The sequence below is a fragment of the Scomber japonicus genome, chromosome 12 (genome assembly GCF_027409825.1).
Source record: "Scomber japonicus isolate fScoJap1 chromosome 12, fScoJap1.pri, whole genome shotgun sequence".
NCBI lineage: Eukaryota > Metazoa > Chordata > Actinopteri > Scombriformes > Scombridae > Scomber > Scomber japonicus.
Window position 1 is genome coordinate 32,883,803 of NC_070589.1, and position 19,952 is coordinate 32,903,754.

A 19,952-nucleotide genomic window follows, 5' to 3' on the forward strand; every position below is an offset into this window, starting at 1 on the left:
TTTTGAAATGTTCTTTAGTTTTTATTTTTATTTAGTTTATTTGCTTTTTTTAAATTTCAGTATAGTTTTAGTTAGTTCATCAAGTGATTTAGTAGTTTTAGTTTAGTTTTTATTTTGAAGAATTGACCAGTTTCAGTTTAGTTTTTATTTAGTTTTAGTCTTAGTTTTAGTTTTTCAGGTATTAAGAGAAAGCCTTGACTTGTAGAAGCTGAAAAGGATGAAAGAATGAGTGACACCAAATATGGTTTATCATCAAGTCCTTTTTAATTCATTCAGAAAAATTAAATGACAACAAAAACGAAGCTGAATTTATCTGCAATTCAACAACAGCTTCAAGCACAGCTTCATAGCGGTTTGTAGTAAGCAAGTCTCAGTTTCAACTGTGAAGAGAAGACTTGGAGTTGCAGTTTTGACCACAACACAAGTTTAAACAAGCTGCTTTAGGCGTTTTAGTTCATCAGCTGTTTGGAAAATTAAAGTAATCTCCACCTGTCATATTTTAATGAGACCAAGGTTCATACTGTATTTACAGCTGTGGCTCTATAAAACCATGCAGGTGTTTGCACTTAGACCTCACAGCACTCTGCTTGATTGATTGACATCTAAACCCAAACTCATCTTATTGACTTATTGCACCTGTTTCACCTTGAGGACCTCATGTAATATCCAGGAGTCAGTTCCAAAAAGCAGGTTTAAGCTCCACTGAGACGAGAATAATAATAAGAAATACACAGAGCCAAAAAAGAGGAAAAAACAAAAGTGTTCCAGGGAGAGTTGAAGGTGAGGCAAAGATACTGCGTGAGGTGAATCTCAATTCTCAAAAATCCTCCTCGGAGTTCGAACTGAGCCAAATGTGAACACACAATCATGAGATGCATATTAATATCATTCAGTGCGACTTAAACCTCCTGAGGATATCATTATCTATAATGCTCATCACCAATAAACCTCCATAAATCCACTTAAAACCAGAGAAAAAAGAGAATCATCACATTTTTTGAGTTTTCTTCATTATTAATTGAATCCAGTAATAGTTGTCCCTACATCATAAACCACATGATGAACAGCAACTGTTAATAGCTGATTCAGCACTTTTAATGGAGCCAGTTTGTGAAGAAAATGTAGGTTAAAACAGGCTGAAAGAGAACAGCAGCACCCACCTGTAGCTGACATTACAATCACCCATTAATTGAGCTTTTACAAGGTCTTCCTCTCCTATTATTTCTATTTTTTCTGTATCATATTAGCTCCAAAAGATGCTGATGTGTTGGTGTTAGCATGTTTCCATCTGCAGTACAAAACTAATAGATCCACTTTAAAACACAAAGACGTTGCTATGGATATGATTAAAGTGAGATTAAATTCACAGTGTGTTGATGATGCCTCCAGTTATACTTCCAGTATAATAAATGTGGATCCATCAGACTAAGGTGTTCACCTGACTGTTTGAATGTTGCTGGTTGTTTATAAGTGTTTAAGTGTTCATTCAAAAACCCTGAACTTGTGGCTTTAGAGTCAGTAAAATAGGAGTTATTTTCAATCGGCCTTGTTGCAGGAGGCAGAGATATTACAGCGTCTTTGCACTTTTCTTCATTATATTTTCATGGGTTGTAATGGTTGCTTAGCAACAACAGCAGTATGTCTGTGTCTGAGGAACACAGAGAGAAACTACACGCACGCTGAGTGGGTTTTGATTAGAAAAGAATAAATCTTTGATCTACTCTGCACTGCTGCTTTTTAAAGAAAAGACAAAACACACAAACACACACAGAGGACCTTTAGTTTGAAATGTGAATTTTTTTTTTATGAGAAGACATGAACTTCCTGCTGCGTACGACTTAAACTAATAATAGAGGCGGCTCATATCAGCATGTTGGAGGAGTGACGTTGAACTGACAGATTGGCCGTCTGAGCTTTTATTCTGTTAAATGATTTTTTCTAGTTTTAGCGTCAGAGTGACTGCAGATCACTACAATGAAACCACTCAAATTCTGTTGAGTTTTTCTTAAGTTGCAGTGTGTTGAGCTGTTGTTCACCATTAACAAATGATCAAGTAACTATAGATTAAAAGGCAACATGAGAATCAACAAGAAATAACTTCACTCAGAGACCAAGTACACAGTGACTAAATGAAACAAATATATAATTGCAGGCAAATATATAAAAATATAATGTCTCATTTACAGTAACACTGTAGAAAGATGCTGTAAAAACAATAATTAAACCATCATCCAGTAATCAAAGTTTCTGCTTAACTGCTTTATGAGGACAAAACAATAAATGTAGTGGTGACACATAAAATATACAGTAACATTTCTAATAAGGGTTCATAACACATATTTAAGTAAATCTCAGTTAATGCATGATGATTTAATGCAGGATGTTCCATGAATTCCTGTTGTTCACCATTAACACATGATCAAGTAACTATAGATTATATATACATATCACTGCAGACAATAGATTCATTAATGTTAATTCTTTTGATAACTCTCAAATTCCCAACATTACTTTGCCACCAGAAAGCAGGTGAGCAGTGTTTTTAAATAAGATATGAGCTTCATTGTATAAAAAGGGTTAAACACTCAGTATCTCTCTCAGACCGCTCCTCTTCCTGGAATGAATCAACGCTTGATATCTCCTCCCTCTTCTTCCTGCTCTCAAACACAACACGCACTGATTGGTCCACATATTTCCTTGTTGCCTCCCCTTCAGATCTACAGTTTGAAGATGGGTGTAACCAACATATAGTGAGCTGCCAGCCTACATTTACTAAAGCAGCACATACTGTTTAGATCAGAGCTCAGACTAGTTTCACTTCTCAGAAGGTGAAACTCAGACAGTCATTGTTACTGAGAGGTGAAATGGCGCAGCAAGGAGCTCAGCTGGACGGAGCTAAATTCTGCTGTTCCATCTGTTTGGATCTACTGAAGGATCCGGTGACTATTCCCTGTGGACACAGCTACTGCATGAGCTGTATTAACAACTTCTGGGATGAAGAGGATAAGAAGGAAATCTACAGCTGTCCTCAGTGCAGACAGACCTTCACCCCGAGGCCTGTCCTGGTAAAAAGCACCATGTTAGCAGATATAGTGGAGGAGCTGAAGAAGACTGGACTCCAAGCTGCTGCTGCTGATCTCTGCTATGCTGGACCTGAAGATGTGGCCTGTGATTTCTGCACTGGGAGGAAACTGAAAGCCTTCAAGTCCTGTCTGGTGTGTCTTGTCTCTTACTGTGAGAAACACATCCAGCCTCATTATGAATCACCTTCATTTAAGAAACACAAGCTGGTCGACCCCTCCAAGAAGCTCCAGGAGAACATCTGCTCTCGTCATGATGAGGTGATGAAGATGTTCTGTCGTACTGATCAGAAGACTATCTGTTATCTGTGCACTATGGATGAACATAAAGGTCACGACACAGTCCCAGCTGCAGCAGAAAGGACTGAGAGGCAGAGAGAGCTCGAGGTGAGTCGACTAAACATCCAGCAGAGAATCCAGGACAGAGAGAAAGATGTGAAGCTGCTTCAACAGGAGGTGGAGGCCGTCAGTCGCTCTGCTGATAAAGCAGTGGAGGACAGTGAGAAGATCTTCACTCAGCTGATCCGTCTCCTCCAGAAAAGAAGCTCTGATGTGAAGCAGCAGATCAGATCCCAGCAGGAAACTGAAGTGAGTGGAGTCAAAGAGCTTCAGGAGAAGCTGCAGCAGGAGATCACTGAGCTGAAGAGGAAAGACACTGAACTGAAGCAGCTCTCACACACAGAGGATCACAACCAGTTTCTACACAACTACCCCTCAGTGTCTCAACTCAGTGAAGCTACAGACTCATCCAGCATCAACATCCGTCCTCTGAGATACTTTGAGGATGTGACAGCAGCTGTGTCAGAGCTCAGAGATAAACTACAGGACATCCTGAAGGAGGAATGGACAAACATCTCACTGACAGTGACTGAAGTGGACGTTTTACTGTCAGGACCAGAACCCAAGACCAGAGCTGGATTCTTAAGATATTCACATGAAATCACTCTGGATCCAAACACAGCACACACACAGCTGTTATTATCTGATGGGAACAGAAAAGCAGAACGAGTGATTCAACAACAGTCTTATTCTAGTCACCCAGACAGATTCACTGGTTATTATCAGGTCCTGAGTAAAGAGAGTCTGACTGGACGTTGTTACTGGGAGGTGGAGAGGAGCGGGAGAGGAGTTTGTGTAGCAGTCGCATACAAGAATATCAGCAGAGCAGGAAACTCAAATGAATGTAGATTTGGATGCAATGATAAATCCTGGGCGTTATATATTTTCACTGACAGTTATCGATTCTGGTTCAACAACATCTCAACTCCCGTTTCAGATCCTCGTTCCTCCAGAGTCGGAGTGTACCTGGATCACAGAGCAGGTATTCTGTCCTTCTACAGCGTCTCTGAAACCATGACTCTCCTCCACAGAGTCCAGACCACATTCACTCAGCCTCTCTATGCTGGAGTTTCGCCTTGTTATTCTTATGGAGACACAGTTGAGTTGTGTAAAGTGAAATAGTCAGAAGTCATTTGAGGGACAGTCAGTTATTTTGTCACACACACACACACACACACACACACACACACACACACACACACACACACACACACACACACACACACACACATTGATTGGTTTTGGCTCCAAACTTGAGATTTGATGACAGTGACTCTGCAAGAATAGAAATAGTAATTCATGATTTATCCACACAACGGTAGAGCGCTTCATGACTTCAAAGTGCCATAAATGACACAAATCTGTTTTCCACAAATCAGCAAAATGACGTCATTATCAAACTAATCATCTGCTCAATATATAAGATATTAACAAGTCATATCTATTGGGATTCATATGAGCCTGAGTGTTGACATCATTATCTAGTGATGTCATCTATGAGGGGGGGAAAACCTCAGCTTTAGTTACGATGCCAAATATTTTTATTGGACGGCCACATTTGGTCCATGAACCACTGTTTGGCTACCACTGCCTAAGACTGCATGTTGGGTTTGAGTCTCAACATGAACAACTGATAAACTGTAGTATATCCTAGAATTGCTGCTGTAAAAGATAATAATATAAGAGACCAAGTACACAGTTATAAAATGACTAAATGAAACAAATATATAATTGCAGGCAAATATATAAAATATAATGTCTCATTTACAGCAACACTGTAGAAAGATGCTGTAAAAACAATAATTAAACCATCATCCAGTAATCAAAGTTTCTACTTAACTGCTTTATGGGGACAAAACAATAAATGTAGTGGTGACACATAAAATATACAGTAACATTTCTAATAAGGGTTCATAACACATATTTAAGTAAATCACAGTTAATGCATGATGATTTAATGCAGGATGTTCCATGAATTCCTGTTGTTCACCATTAACAAATGATTCAGTAACTATAGATTATATATACATATCACTGCAGACAATAGATTCATTCATGTTAATTCTTTAGATCACTCTCAAATTCCCAACATTACTTTGCCACCAGAAAGCAGGTGAGCAGTGTTTTTAAATAAGATATGAGCTTCATTGTATAAAAAGGGTTAAACACTCAGTATCTCTCTCAGACCGCTCCTCTTCCTGGAATGAATCAACGCTTGATAACTCCTCCCTCTTCTTCCTGCTCTCAAGCACAACAGGCCCTGATTGGTCCACATATTTCCTTGTTCCCTCCCCTTTAGATCTACAGTTTGAAGATGGGTGTAACCAACATGTGGTGAGCTGCCAGCCTACATTTACTGAAGCAGCACATGCTGTTTAGATCAGAGCTCAAACTAGTTTCACTTCTCAGAAAGTGAAACTCAGACAGTCATTGTCACTGAGAGGTGAAATGGCGCAGCAAGGAGCTCAGCTGGACGGAGCTAAATTCTGCTGTTCCATCTGTTTGGATCTACTGAAGGATCCGGTGACTATTCCCTGTGGACACAGCTACTGCATGAGCTGTATTAACAACTTCTGGGATGAAGAGGATAAGAAGGAAATCTACAGCTGTCCTCAGTGCAGACAGACCTTCACACCGAGGCCTGTCCTGGTAAAAAACACCATGTTAGCAGATTTATTGGAGGAGCTGAAGAAGACTGGACTCCAAGCTGCTCCTGCTGATCTCTGCTATGCTGGACCTGAAGATGTGGCCTGTGATGTCTGCACTGGGAGGAAGCTGAAAGCCCTCAAGTCCTGTCTGGTGTGTCTTGTCTCTTACTGTGAAAGTCATCTCCAGCCTCACTATGAATCAACAAAATTTAAGAAACACAAGCTGGTGGAGCCCTCGGAGACGCTCCAGGAGAACATCTGCTCTCGTCATGATGAGGTGATGAAGATGTACTGCCGTACTGATCAGCAGATTATCTGTTATCTCTGCTCTGTGGATGAACATAAAGGTCATGACACAGTCACAGCTGCAGCAGAAAGGACTGAGAGGCAAAGAGAGCTTGAGGTGAGTCGACTAAACATCCAGCAGAGAATCCAGGACAGAGAGAAAGATGTGAAGCTGCTTCAACAGGAGGTGGAGGCCATCAGTCGCTCTGCTGATAAAGCAGTGGAGGACAGTGAGAAGATCTTCACTCAGCTGATCCGTCTCCTCCAGAAAAGAAGCTCTGATGTGAAGCAGCAGATCAGATCCCAGCAGGAAACTGAAGTGAGTGGAGTCAAAGAGCTTCAGGAGAAGCTGCAGCAGGAGATCACTGAGCTGAAGAGGAAAGACGCTGAACTGAAGCAGCTCTCACACACAGAGGATCACAACCAGTTTCTACACAACTACCCCTCAGTGTCTCAACTCAGTGAACCTACAGACTCATCCAGCATCAATATCCGTCCTCTGAGATACTTTAAGGATGTGACAGCAGCTGTGTCAGAGCTCAGAGATAAACTACAGGACATCCTGAAGGAGGAATGGACAAATATCTCACTGACAGTGACTGAAGTGGACGTTTTACTGTCAGATTCAAAATCAGAGCCCAAGACCAGAGCTGAGTTCTTGAGATATTCACATGAAATCACTCTAGATCCAAACACTGCTTACCCAAAGCTGTTATTATCTGATGGGAACAGAAAAGCAACACACACGAGTCAACAACAGTCTTATTCTAGTCATCCAGATAGATTCACTGCTAAGTGGCAGGTCCTGAGTAGAGAGAGTCTGACTGGACGTTGTTACTGGGAGGTGGAGAGAAGCGGGACAGGAGTTTGTGTAGCAGTCGCATACAAGAATATCAGCAGAGCAGGAAGCTCATATGATTGTATATTTGGATACAATGACAAATCTTGGGCTTTATATATTTTCACTGACAGTTATCGATTTTGGTTCAACAGCATCTCAACTCCCGTCTCAGGTCCTGTTTCCTCCAGAGTCGGAGTGTACCTGGATCACAGAGCAGGTATTCTGTCCTTCTACAGCGTCTCTGAAACCATGACTCTCCTCCACAGAGTCCAGACCACATTCACTCAGCCTCTCTATGCTGGAGTTTATCTTTATGATGGAGCCACAGCTGAGTTGTGTAAAGTGAAATAGTCAGAAGTCATTTGAGGGACAGTCAGTTATTTACTCTCTGTCATTGTTGCTGAGAGCTCTTTGCTGAGGTGTTTCTGTGCTGCACAGAGATCAGCTGTCAATCAAGTTTGATGGACAACTTTAACATCTTCTCATCTGTTGTTATGTTATGTAAATATTTGAGTTTCTTTATGTGATGCTCTTTCTTGCTTGTGTGTTTCAGCAGAGAGGCTATCACTGCTCATGATGATTTTCTTCATATATAGAAACACAAACTTGCTTTTCTCAACATGGAAACTGAAACTTTGTGCTCTTGTTTCTTTTCCATCTCATCGGTCTTAACAGAGAAAAATCAGACCTTCCTTTATCAAACATATTTTGCTCTCATGACTTTGTGAATCAGTAAAGAAATGTATTGTTGCATTTACATTCATAGTTATGCATGTTGTCCAATGTCACATATAAATCAGGTGTTATTAAGTGTTATAAAACAATAATAATCATGATACTAATCAATAAGTAGATCATTTATTAAGTTGTTGTACATAGCTGACATTCTGTGATTGATTGTGTGGTTGAAATGAATCTGAACATGAAATCATTGAACAAGAGTCATTTAACAGACTTTACTGATTGGATGTGTGAACAAACCGAAGCTTTACACAATAAATAAAGTTTAATAATTCAATATTTTCTTCTGTCTTCATTTCAGGATCTCATTCAAAGTGCAAAGTTCATGTTTGTCAGTCAGTCTCTGAACTTTCAGCTTTAATCATTAAAACAGCTTCATCACAGAGAAATGAGCAGAGCTTTCTATCACTTGTTGCTTTTAACTAACTCAGATTTTATTTGTACATTCAGTCAATAAAGAGGATTTCTAACACAGGCCTAAAAAAACTGGAAAAATAGTTTTAAACATTAAAATTGGTCAATTCACAGTTAATGCATGATGATTTAATGCAGGATGTTCCATGAATTCCTGTTGTTCACCATTAACAAATGATCAAGTAACTATAGATTATATATACATATCACTGCAGACAATAGATTCATTAATGTTAATTCTTTAGATCACTCTCAAACTCCCAACATTACTTTGCCACCAGAAAGCAGGTGAGTAGTGTTTATAAATAAGATATGAGCTTCATTGTATAAAAAGGGTTAAACACTCAGTATCTCTCTCAGACCGCTCCTCTTCCTGGAATGAATCAACGCTTGATAACTCCTCCCTCTTCTTCCTGCTCTCAAACACAACACGCTCTGATTGGTCCACATATTTCCTTGTTCCCTCCCCTTCAGAGCTACAGTTTGAAGATGGGTGTAACCAACATGTGGTGAGCTGTCAGCCTACATTTACTGAAGCAGCACATGCTGTTTAGATCAGAGCTCAAACTAGTTTCACTTCTCAGAAAGTGAAACTCAGACAGTCATTGTTACTGAGAGGTGAAATGGCGCAGCAAGGAGCTCAGCTGGACGGAGCTAAATTCTGCTGTTCCATCTGTTTGGATCTACTGAAGGATCCGGTGACTATTCCCTGTGGACACAGCTACTGCATGAGCTGTATTAACAACTTCTGGGATGAAGAGGATAAGAAGGAAATCTATAGCTGTCCTCAGTGCAGACAGACCTTCACACCGAGGCCTGTCCTGGTAAAAAACACCATGTTAGCAGATTTAGTGGAGGAGCTGAAGAAGACTGGACTCCAAGCTGCTGCTGCTGATCTCTGCTATGCTGGACCTGAAGATGTGGCCTGTGATGTCTGCACTGGGAGGAAGCTGAAAGCCTTCAAGTCCTGTCTGGTCTGTCTGGCATCTTACTGTGAGAATCACCTCCAGCGTCACTATAATGTAACTCCACTGAAGAAACACAAGCTGGTCGATCCCTCCAAGAAGCTCCAGGAGAACATCTGCTCTCATCATGATGAGGTGATGAAGATATTCTGCCGTACTGATCAGCAGAGTATCTGTTATCTGTGCACTATGGATGAACATAAAGGCCACGACACAGTCCCAGCTAAAGCAGAAAGGACTGAGAGGCAGAGAGAGCTCGAGGTGAGTCGACTAAACATCCAGCAGAGAATCCAGGACAGAGAGAAAGATGTGAAGCTGCTTCAACAGGAGGTGGAGGCCGTCAGTCTCTCTGCTGATAAAGCAGTGGAGGACAGTGAGAAGATCTTCACTGAGCTGATCCATCTCCTCCAGAAAAGAAGCTCTGATGTGAAGCAGCAGATCAGATCCCAGCAGGAAACTGAAGTGAGTGGAGTCAAAGAGCTTCAGGAGAAGCTGCAGCAGGAGATCACTGAGCTGAAGAGGAAAGACGCTGAACTGAAGCAGCTCTCACACACAGAGGATCACAACCAGTTTCTACACAACTACCCCTCAGTGTCACAACTCAGTGAACCTACAGACTCATCCAGCATCAATATCCGTCCTCTCAGATACTTTGAGGATGTGACAGCAGCTGTGTCAGAGCTCAGAGATAAACTACAGGACATCCTGAAGGAGGAATGGACAAACATCTCACTGACAGTGACTGAAGTGGACGTTTTATTGTCAGATTCAAAATCAGAGCCCAAGACCAGAGCTGAGTTCTTAAAATATTCACATGAAATCACTCTGGATCCAAACACAGCAAACACAGAGCTGTTATTATCTGATGGGAACAGAAAAGCAAAACTAATGGGACAACAAAAGTCTTATTCTAGTCATCCAGACAGATTCACTGGTTATTATTATCAGGTCCTGAGTAGAGAGAGTCTGACTGGACGTTGTTACTGGGAGGTGGAGAGGAGCGGAGGAGGAGTTTGCGTAGCAGTCGCATACAAGAATATCAGCAGAGCAGACTCAATGGAATGTAGATTTGGATGCAATGATAAATCGTGGGCTTTATATTGGCACAGTAACAGTTATACATACTGGTTCAACGACATCTCAACTCCTGTCTCAGGTCCTGTTTCATCCAGAGTCGGAGTGTACCTGGATCACAGAGCAGGTATTCTGTCCTTCTACAGCGTCTCTGAAACCATGACTCTCCTCCACAGAGTCCAGACCACATTCACTCAGCCTCTCTATGCTGGAGTTAGACTTTTAGATAATGGAAACACAGCTGAGTTGTGTAAAGTGAAATAGTCAGAAGTCATTTGAGGGACAGTCAGTTATTTAGTCTCTGTCATTGTAGCTGAGAGCTCTTTGCTGAGGTGTTTCTGTGCTGCACAGAGATCAGCTGTCAATCAAGTTTGATGGACAACTTTAACATCTTCTCATCTGTTGTTATGTTATGTAAATATTTGAGTTTCTTTATGTGATGCTCTTTCTTGCTTGTGTGTTTCAGCAGAGAGGCTATCACTGCTCATGATGATTTTCTTCATATATAGAAACACAAACTTGCTTTTCTCAACATGGAAACTGAAACTTTGTGCTCTTGTTTCTTTTCCATCTCATCGGTCTTAACAGAGAAAAATCAGACCTTCCTTTATCAAACATATTTTGCTCTCATGACTTTGTGAATCAGTAAAGAAATGTATTGTTGCATTTACATTCATAGTTATGCATGTTGTCCAATGTCACATATAAATCAGGTGTTATTAAGTGTTATAAAACATTAATAATCATGATACTAATCAATAAGTAGATCATTTATTAAGTTGTTGTACATAGCTGACATTCTGTGATTGATTGTGTGGTTGAAATGAATCTGAACATGAAATCATTGAACAAGAGTCATTTAACAGACTTTACTGATTGGATGTGTGAACAAACTGAAGCTTTACACAATAAATAAAGTTTAATCATTCAATATTTTCTTCTGTCTTCATTTCAGGATCTCATTCAAAGTGCAAAGTTCATGTTTGTCAGTCAGTCTCTGAACTTTCAGCTTTAATCATTAAAACAGCTTCATCACAGAGAAATGAGCAGAGCTTTCTATCACTTGTTGCTTTTAACTAACTCAGATTTTATTTGTACATTCAGTCAATAAAGAGGATTTCTAACACAGGCCTAAAAAAACTGGAAAAATAGTTTTAAACATTAAATTTGGTCAAGTTTGGATGTGAAGATGTTTAGTTCAGTCATGATGAAGGTAAAACAACAATGTTATTGTCAATTTCAGGTAATTACTTTTATATTTACATTCATTTTCAGTATTTATCTTCTTTTAACTCACATTTAAAACAGTTTTTAGTGTTTCTGACAGCTGTGATTGATTTATTGAACCATCACAGTTAAAGTTTCTCCACCTTTTCTAGTACAGATGTACTTTACTATCATTTTATCATAATGTGAACACACACATATGAAAAACTACATTCAGTCTAATCAGAACAAACATCAGAAGAAGTTGAAATGTTTATTCTAGTTTTAAACCATTAATAGTTTATAATAAATATTTGATAAAGATTCATGTTGCTTCTAAGTTTTCTTAGTTGTCACTCAAACTCAGTCTTAAAGAAAACTATAATATTTAACATTAACAACAGCAAATGAAACATATTTAAACTCTATCAGGCCCAGTCATGAAATTATTAAATTATAAACTGAATAAAATCCTTCTTTTCATCTGGTTTCAAGTAGAGAGGTTTACTATCTTATCACTATCTTTACTTTATGGCACCATTTCCAAAAACAAGCTAAGATAACCACCGTCTTCTGGAGTGAAGGAACATGTGACTTTAGACTTTAGACAAACACACACACACACACACACACACACACACACACACACATTGGTTTTGGCTCCAAACATGAGATTTGATGACAGTGACTCTGCAACAATAGAAATAGTAATTCATGATTTATCCACACAACGGTAGAGCGCTTCATGACTTCAAAGTACCATAAATGACACAAATCTGTTGTCCACAAATCAGCAAAATGACGTCATTATCAAACTAATCATCTGCTCAATATATAAGATATTAACAAGTCATATCTATTGGGATTAATATGAGCCTGAGTGTTTACATCATTATCTAGTGATGTCATCTATGAGGGGGAAAAACCTCAGCTTTAGTTACGACCCCAAATATCTTTATTGGGCGGCCACATTTGGCCCATGAACCACTATTTGGCTACCACTGCCTAAGACTGCATGTTGGGTTTGAGTCTCAACATGAACAGCTGATGAACTGTAATATATCCTAGAATTGCTGCTGTAAAAGATATTAATATAAGAGACCAAGTACACAGTTATAAAATGACTAAATGAAACAAATATATAATTGCAGGCAAATATATAAAAATATAATGTCTCATTTACAGCAACACTGTAGAAAGATGCTGTAAAAACAATAATTAAACCATCATCCAGTAATCAAAGTTTCTGCTTAACTGCTTTATGGGGACAAAACAATAAATGTAGTGGTGACACATAAAATATACAGTAACATTTCTAATAAGGGTTCATAACACATATTTAAGTAAATCTCAGTTAATGCATGATGATTTAATGCAGGATGTTCCATGAATTCCTGTTGTTCACCATTAACACATGATCCAGTAACTATAGATTATATATACATATCACTGCAGACAATAGATTCATTAATGTTAATTCTTTAGATCACTCTCAAACTCCCAACACTACTTTGCCACCAGAAAGCAGGTGAGCAGTGTTTTTAAATAAGATATGAGCTTCATTGTATAAAAAGGGTTAAACACTCAGTATCTCTCTCAGACCGCTCCTCTTCCTGGAATGAATCAACGCTTGATAACTCCTCTCTCTCCTTCCTGCTCTCAAACACAACAAGCTCTGATTGATCCACATATTTCCTTGTTCCCTCCCCTTCAGATCTACAGTTTGAAGATGGGTGTAACCAACATGTGGTGAGCTGCCAGCCTACATTTACTGAAGCAGCACATGCTGTTTAGATCAGAGCTCAAACTAGTTTCACTTCTCAGAAAGTGAAACTCAGACAGTCATTGTTACTGAGAGGTGAAATGGCGCAGCAAGGAGCTCAGCTGGACGGAGCTAAATTCTGCTGTTCCATCTGTTTGGATCTACTGAAGGATCCGGTGACTATTCCCTGTGGACACAGCTACTGCATGAGCTGTATTAACAACTTCTGGGATGAAGAGGATAAGAAGGAAATCTACAGCTGCCCTCAGTGCAGACAGACCTTCACACCGAGGCCTGTCCTGGTAAAAAACACCATGTTAGCAGATTTAGTGGAGGAGCTGAAGAAGACTGGACTCCAAGCTGCTGCTGCTGATCACTGCTATGCTGGACCTGAAGATGTGGCCTGTGATGTCTGCACTGGGAGGAAGCTGAAAGCCTTCAAGTCCTGTTTGACTTGTCCAGCATCTTACTGTGAGAAACACCTCCAACCTCATTATGATGCACCTCCACTAAAGAAACACAAGCTGGTCGACCCCTCAGAGAAGCTCCAAGAGAACATCTGCTCTCGTCATGATGAGGTGATGAAGATGTTCTGCCGTACTGATCAGCAGATTATCTGTTATCTCTGCTCTGTGGATGAACATAAAGGCCACGACACAGTCTCAGCTGCAGCAGAAAAGACTGAGAGGCAGAGAGAGCTCGAGGTGAGTCGACTAAACATCCAGCAGAGAATCCAGGACAGAGAGAAAGATGTGAAGCTGCTTCAACAGGAGGTGGAGGCCGTCAGTCGCTCTGCTGATAAAGTAGTGGAGGACAGTGAGAAGATCTTCACTGAACTGATCCGTCTCCTCCAGAAAAGAAGCTCTGATGTGAAGCAGCAGATCAGATCCCAGCAGGAAACTGAAGTGAGTGGAGTCAAAGAGCTTCAGGAGAAGCTGCAGCAGGAGATCACTGAGCTGAAGAGGAAAGACGCTGAACTGAAGCAGCTTTCACATACAGAGGATCACAACCAGTTTCTACACAACTACCCCTCAGTGTCACAACTCAGTGAACCTACAGACTCATCCAGCATCAATATCCGTCCTCTGAGATACTTTGAGGATGTGACAGCAGCTGTGTCAGAGCTCAGAGATAAACTACAGGACATCCTGAGGGACAAATGGACAAACATCTCACTGGCAGTGACTGAAGTGGACGTTTTACTGTCAGAATCAAAATCAGAGCCCAAGACCAGAGCTGGATTCTTAAGATATTCACATGAAATCACTCTGGATCCAAACACAGCAAACACACACCTGTTATTATCTGATGGGAACAGAAAAGCAGAACGAGTGAGTCAACAACAGTCTTATTCTAGTCATCCAGACAGATTCACTGTTTGGCAGCAGGTCCTGAGTAGAGAGAGTCTGACTGGACGTTGTTACTGGGAGGTGGAGATGAGTGGGAGAGGAGTTCGTGTAGCAGTCGCATACAAGAATATCAGCAGAGCAGGACGTTCAAATGAAAGTATATTTGGATACAATGACAAATCTTGGGCTTTACATTGTGGCAATGACAGTTATACATTCTGGTTCAACAGCATCTCAACTCCCATCTCAGGTCCTGTTTCCTCCAGAGTCGGAGTGTACCTGGATCACAGAGCAGGTATTCTGACCTTCTACAGCGTCTCTGAAACCATGACTCTCCTCCACAGAGTCCAGACCACATTCACTCAGCCTCTCTATGCTGGACTTTGGCTTTTTTATCATGAAGACACAGCTGAGTTGTGTAAAGTGAAATAGTCAGAAGTCATTTGAGGGACAGTCAGTTATTTAGTCTCTGTCATTGTTGCTGAGAGCTCTTTGCTGAGGTGTTTCTGTGCTGCACAGAGATCAGCTGTCAATCAAGTTTGATAGACAACTTTAACATCTTCTCATCTGTTGTTATGTTATGTAAATATTTGAGTTTCTTTATGTGATGCTCTTTCTTGCTTGTGTGTTTCAGCAGAGAGGCTATCACTGCTCATGATGATTTTCTTCATATATAGAAACACAAACTTGCTTTTCTCAACATGGAAACTGAAACTTTGTGCTCTTGTTTCTTTTCCATCTCATCGGTCTTAACAGAGAAAAATCAGACCTTCCTTTATCAAACATATTTTGCTGTCATGACTTTGTGAATGAAACAATAATAATCATGATACTAATCAATAAGTAGATCATTTATTAAGTTGTTGTACATAGCTGACATTCTGTGATTGATTGTGTGGTTGAAATGAATCTGAACATGAAATCATTGAACAAGAGTCATTTAACAGACTTTACTGATTGGATGTGTGAACAAACTGAAGCTTTACACAATAAATAAAGTTTAATCATTCAATATTTTCTTCTGTCTTCATTTCAGGATCTCATTCAAAGTGCAAAGTTCATGTTTGTCAGTCAGTCTCTGAATTTTCAGCTTTAATCATTAAAACAGCTTCATCACAGAGAAATGAGCAGAGCTTTCTATCACTTGTTGCTTTTAACTAACTCAGATTTTATTTGTACATTCAGTCAATAAAGAGGATTTCTAACACAGGCCTAAAAAAACTGGAAAAATAGTTTTAAACATTAAATTTGGTCAAGTTTGGATGTGAAGATGTTTTGTTCAGTCATGATGAAGGTAAAACAACAGCATGTTATTGTCAATTTCAGGTAATTACTTTTATATTTACATTAATTTTCAGTATTTATCTTCTTTTAACTCACATTTAAAACAGTTTTTAGTGTTTCTGACAGCTGTGATTGATTTATTGAACCATCACAGTTAAACTTTCTCCACCTTTTCTAGTACAGATGTACTTTACTATCATTTTATCATAATGTGAACACACACATATGAAAAACTACATTCAGTCTAATCAGAATAAACATCAGAAGAAGTTGAAATGTTTATTCTAGTTTTAAACCATTAATAGTTTATAATAAATATTTGATAAAGATTCATGTTGCTTCTAAGTTTTCTTAGTTGTCACTCAAACTCAGTCTTAAAGAAAACTATAATATTTAACATTAACAACAGCAAATGAAACATATTTAAACTCTATCAGGCCCAGTCATGAAATTATTAAATTATAAACTGAATAAAATCCTTCTTTTCATCTGGTTTCAAGTAGAGAGGTTTACTATCTTATCACTATCTTTACTTTATGGCACCATTTCCAAAAACAAGCTAAGATAACCACCGTCTTCTGGAGTGAAGGAACATGTGACTTTAGACTTTAGAGACACACACACACACACACACACACACACACACACATACACACACACTCATTCATTGGTTTTGGCTCCAAACATGAGATTTGATGACAGTGACTCTGCAAGAATAGAAATAGTAATTCATGATTTATCCACACAACGGTAGAGCGCTTCATGACTTCAAAGTGCCATAAATGACACAAATCTGTTTTCCACAAATCAGCAAAATGACGTCATTATCAAACTAATCATCTGCTCAATATATAAGATATTAACAAGTCATATCTATTGGGATTCATATGAGCCTGAGTGTTTACATCATTATCTAGTGATGTCATCTATGAGGGGGGAAAACCTCAGCTTTAGTTACGACGCCAAATGTTTTTATTAGGCGGCCACATTTGGTCCATGAACCACTGTTTAGCTACCACTGCCTAAGACTGCATGTTGGGTTTGAGTCTCAACATGAACAGCTGATGAACTGTAATATATCCTAGAATTGCTGCTGTAAAAGATATTAATATAAGAAGAGAATAGTTTTATTTTCTGGTGTTTTATTCAGATTTTTAGTCCTGTTTCAACTTTGATTTGAATCTTATTTAGACTCTTTCCTTTACGTCTGCTGCATTGACCCGCTTTCTCTTCATGGATCAATAAAGTTCATTTTATGGTATCTTATGGTAGATCTGACTGAGTATCAGCCATGCTGTGAGTGCTGTGTGTTTATGGGCTAAGTGTGGTCTGATCTGTGTTGTAAAGGCGTGTTGGGACGGATCAGACGAGCTGAACCTGTTCCCTCAGATGCCGGACTGTCAGGAGGTTCAGGGCTTGGATGGCTGCCTTTTAATGAAAGCTGACTAAAGTAGTTTTCTGACTGTGTTTTTATCTGTGAACCTGAATCTGTTACAGCTACAGGAAGTTTCTGTGAAGCTTTATGTGAATGACAAAAAAATGACTAAATGAAACTAATATATAATTTCAGGCAAATATATAAAAATATAATGTCTCATTTACAGCAACACTGTAGAAAGATGCTGTAGAAACAATAATTAAACCATCATCCAGTAATCAAAGTTTCTGCTTAACTGCTTTATGAGGACAAAACAATAAATGTAGTGGTGACACATAAAATATACAGTAACATTTCTAATAAGGGTTCATAACACATATTTAAGTAAATCTCAGTTAATGCATGATGATTTAATGCAGGATGTTCCATGAATTCCTGTTGTTCACCATTAACAAATGATCAAGTAACTATAATTATATATACATACCACTGCAGACAATAGATTCATTAATGTTAATTCTTTAGATCACTCTCAAACTCCCAACATTACTTTGCCACCAGAAAGCAGGTGAGCAGTGTTTTTAAATAAGATATGAGCTTCATTGTATAAAAAGGGTTAAACACTCAGTATCTCTCTCAGACCGCTCCTCTTCCTGGAATGAATCAACGCTTGATAACTCCTCCCTCTTCTTCCTGCTCTCAAACACAACACGCTCTGATTGGTCCACATATTTCCTTGTTCCCTCCCCTTCAGATCTACAGTTTGAAGATGGGTGTAACCAACATGTGGTGAGCTGCCAGCCTACATTTACTGAAGCAGCACATGCTGTTTAGATCAGAGCTCAAACTAGTATCACTTCTCAGAAAGTGAAACTCAGACAGTCATTGTTACTGAGAGGTGAAATGGCGCAGCAAGGAGCTCAGCTGGACGGAGCTAAATTCTGCTGTTCCATCTGTTTGGATCTACTGAAGGATCCGGTGACTATTCCCTGTGGACACAGCTACTGCATGAGCTGTATTAACAACTTCTGGGATGAAGAGGATAAGAAGGAAATCTACAGCTGTCCTCAGTGCAGACAGACCTTCACACCGAGGCCTGTCCTGGTAAAAAACACTATGTTTGCTGCTTTATTGGAGGAGCTGAAGAAGACTGGACTCCAAGCTGCTCCTGCTGATCACTGCTATGCTGGACCTGAAGATGTGGCCTGTGATGTCTGCACTGGGAGGAAGCTGAAAGCCTTCAAGTCCTGTCTTCAGTGTCTGGTCTCTTACTGTGAGAAACACCTCCAGCCTCATTACACTGTTGGTCAATTTAAAAAACACAAGCTGGTGGACCCCTCGGAGAAGCTCCAGGAGAACATCTGCTCTCGTCATGATGAGGTGATGAAGATGTTCTGCCGTACTGATCAGCAGATTATCTGTTATCTCTGCTCTGTGGATGAACATAAAGGTCATGACACAGTCACAGCTGCAGCAGAAATAACTGAGAGGCAGAGAGAGCTCGAGGTGAGTCGACTAAACATCCAGCAGAAAATCCAGGACAGAGAGAAAGATGTGAAGCTGCTTCAACAGGAGGTGGAGGCCGTCAGTCGCTCTGCTGATAAAGCAGTGGAGGACAGTGAGAAGATCTTCACTCAGCTGATCCGTCTCCTCCAGAAAAGAAGCTCTGATGTGAAGCAGCAGATCAGATCCCAGCAGGAAACTGAAGTGAATCGAGTCAAAGAGCTTCAGGAGAAGCTGCAGCAGGAGATCACTGAGCTGAAGAGGAAAGACGCTGAACTGAAACAGCTCTCACACACAGAGGATCACAACCAGTTTCTACACAACTACCCCTCAGTGTCACAACTCAGTGACCCTGCAGACTCATCCGGCATTGATATGCGTCTTCTGAGATACTTTGAGGATGTGACAGCAGCTGTGTCAGAGCTCAGAGATAAACTACAGGACATCCTGAAGGAGGAATGGACAAACATCTCACTGGCAGTGACTGAAGTGGACGTTTTACTGTCAGAATCAAAATCAGAGCCCAAGACCAGAGCTGGATTCTTGAGATATTCACGTGAAATCACTCTGGATCCAAACACAGCACACACACAGCTGTTATTATCTGATGGGAACAGAAAAGCAGAAGTAACAGGTCACCAACAGTCTTATTCTAGTCATCCCGAGAGATTCACTGGATGGCAGCAGGTCCTGAGTAGAGAGAGTCTGACTGGACGTTGTTACTGGGAGGTGGAGAGGAGCGGGACAGGAGTTCGTGTAGCAGTCGCATACAAGAATATCAGCAGAACAGGAGGCTCAAATGAATATATATTTGGATGCAATGACAAATCTTGGGCTTTACATTATAACAGTAACAGTTATGAATTCTGGTTCAACAACATTAAAACTCTCGTCTCAGGTCCTCGTTCCTCCAGAGTCGGAGTGTACCTGGATCACAGAGCAGGTATTCTGTCCTTCTACAGCTTCTCTGAAACCATGACTCTCCTCCACAGAGTCCAGACCACATTCACTCACCCTCTCTATGCTGGAGTTTCGCTTTGTTATCAATATGGAGACACAGCTGAGTTGTGTAAAGTGAAATAG

General features: G+C 40.0%; 4 protein-coding genes across 6 annotated transcripts; all 4 read left to right on the forward strand.

The window, feature by feature from the left end:
• Nucleotides 1-2,864: 2,864 nt before the first annotated feature.
• LOC128368644 (tripartite motif-containing protein 16-like) lies at nt 2,865-4,541 on the forward strand. Its single transcript, XM_053329500.1, has one exon. The coding sequence runs from the start codon at nt 2,865-2,867 to the stop codon at nt 4,539-4,541; it is 1,677 nt and encodes a 558-aa protein (XP_053185475.1).
• A 1,323-nt stretch (nt 4,542-5,864) lies between these two features.
• Nucleotides 5,865-7,544, forward strand: LOC128368643 (tripartite motif-containing protein 16-like). 3 transcript variants are annotated; one of them, XM_053329499.1, is made up of 2 exons: nt 5,865-6,956; nt 7,008-7,544. In XM_053329499.1, exons 1-2 carry the CDS (start codon nt 5,868-5,870, stop codon nt 7,542-7,544), a joined length of 1,626 nt encoding a protein of 541 aa, XP_053185474.1. In that variant the 5' UTR covers nt 5,865-5,867. The 3 variants fall into 3 exon arrangements, with proteins under 3 accessions (XP_053185474.1, XP_053185473.1, XP_053185472.1); XM_053329498.1 differs by having other exon boundaries at nt 5,868-6,947; XM_053329497.1 differs by having other exon boundaries at nt 5,868-7,544.
• Nucleotides 7,545-8,971: 1,427 nt separating this feature from the next.
• LOC128368642 (tripartite motif-containing protein 16-like) lies at nt 8,972-10,651 on the forward strand. The gene has a single exon (XM_053329496.1). It carries the CDS (start codon nt 8,972-8,974, stop codon nt 10,649-10,651), a length of 1,680 nt encoding a protein of 559 aa, XP_053185471.1.
• Nucleotides 10,652-13,456: 2,805 nt separating this feature from the next.
• On the forward strand, nt 13,457-19,952 carry LOC128369787 (uncharacterized). The gene is made up of 3 exons (XM_053330864.1): nt 13,457-15,127; nt 17,336-17,395; nt 18,201-19,952. Exons 1-3 carry the CDS (start codon nt 13,457-13,459, stop codon nt 19,950-19,952), a joined length of 3,483 nt encoding a protein of 1,160 aa, XP_053186839.1.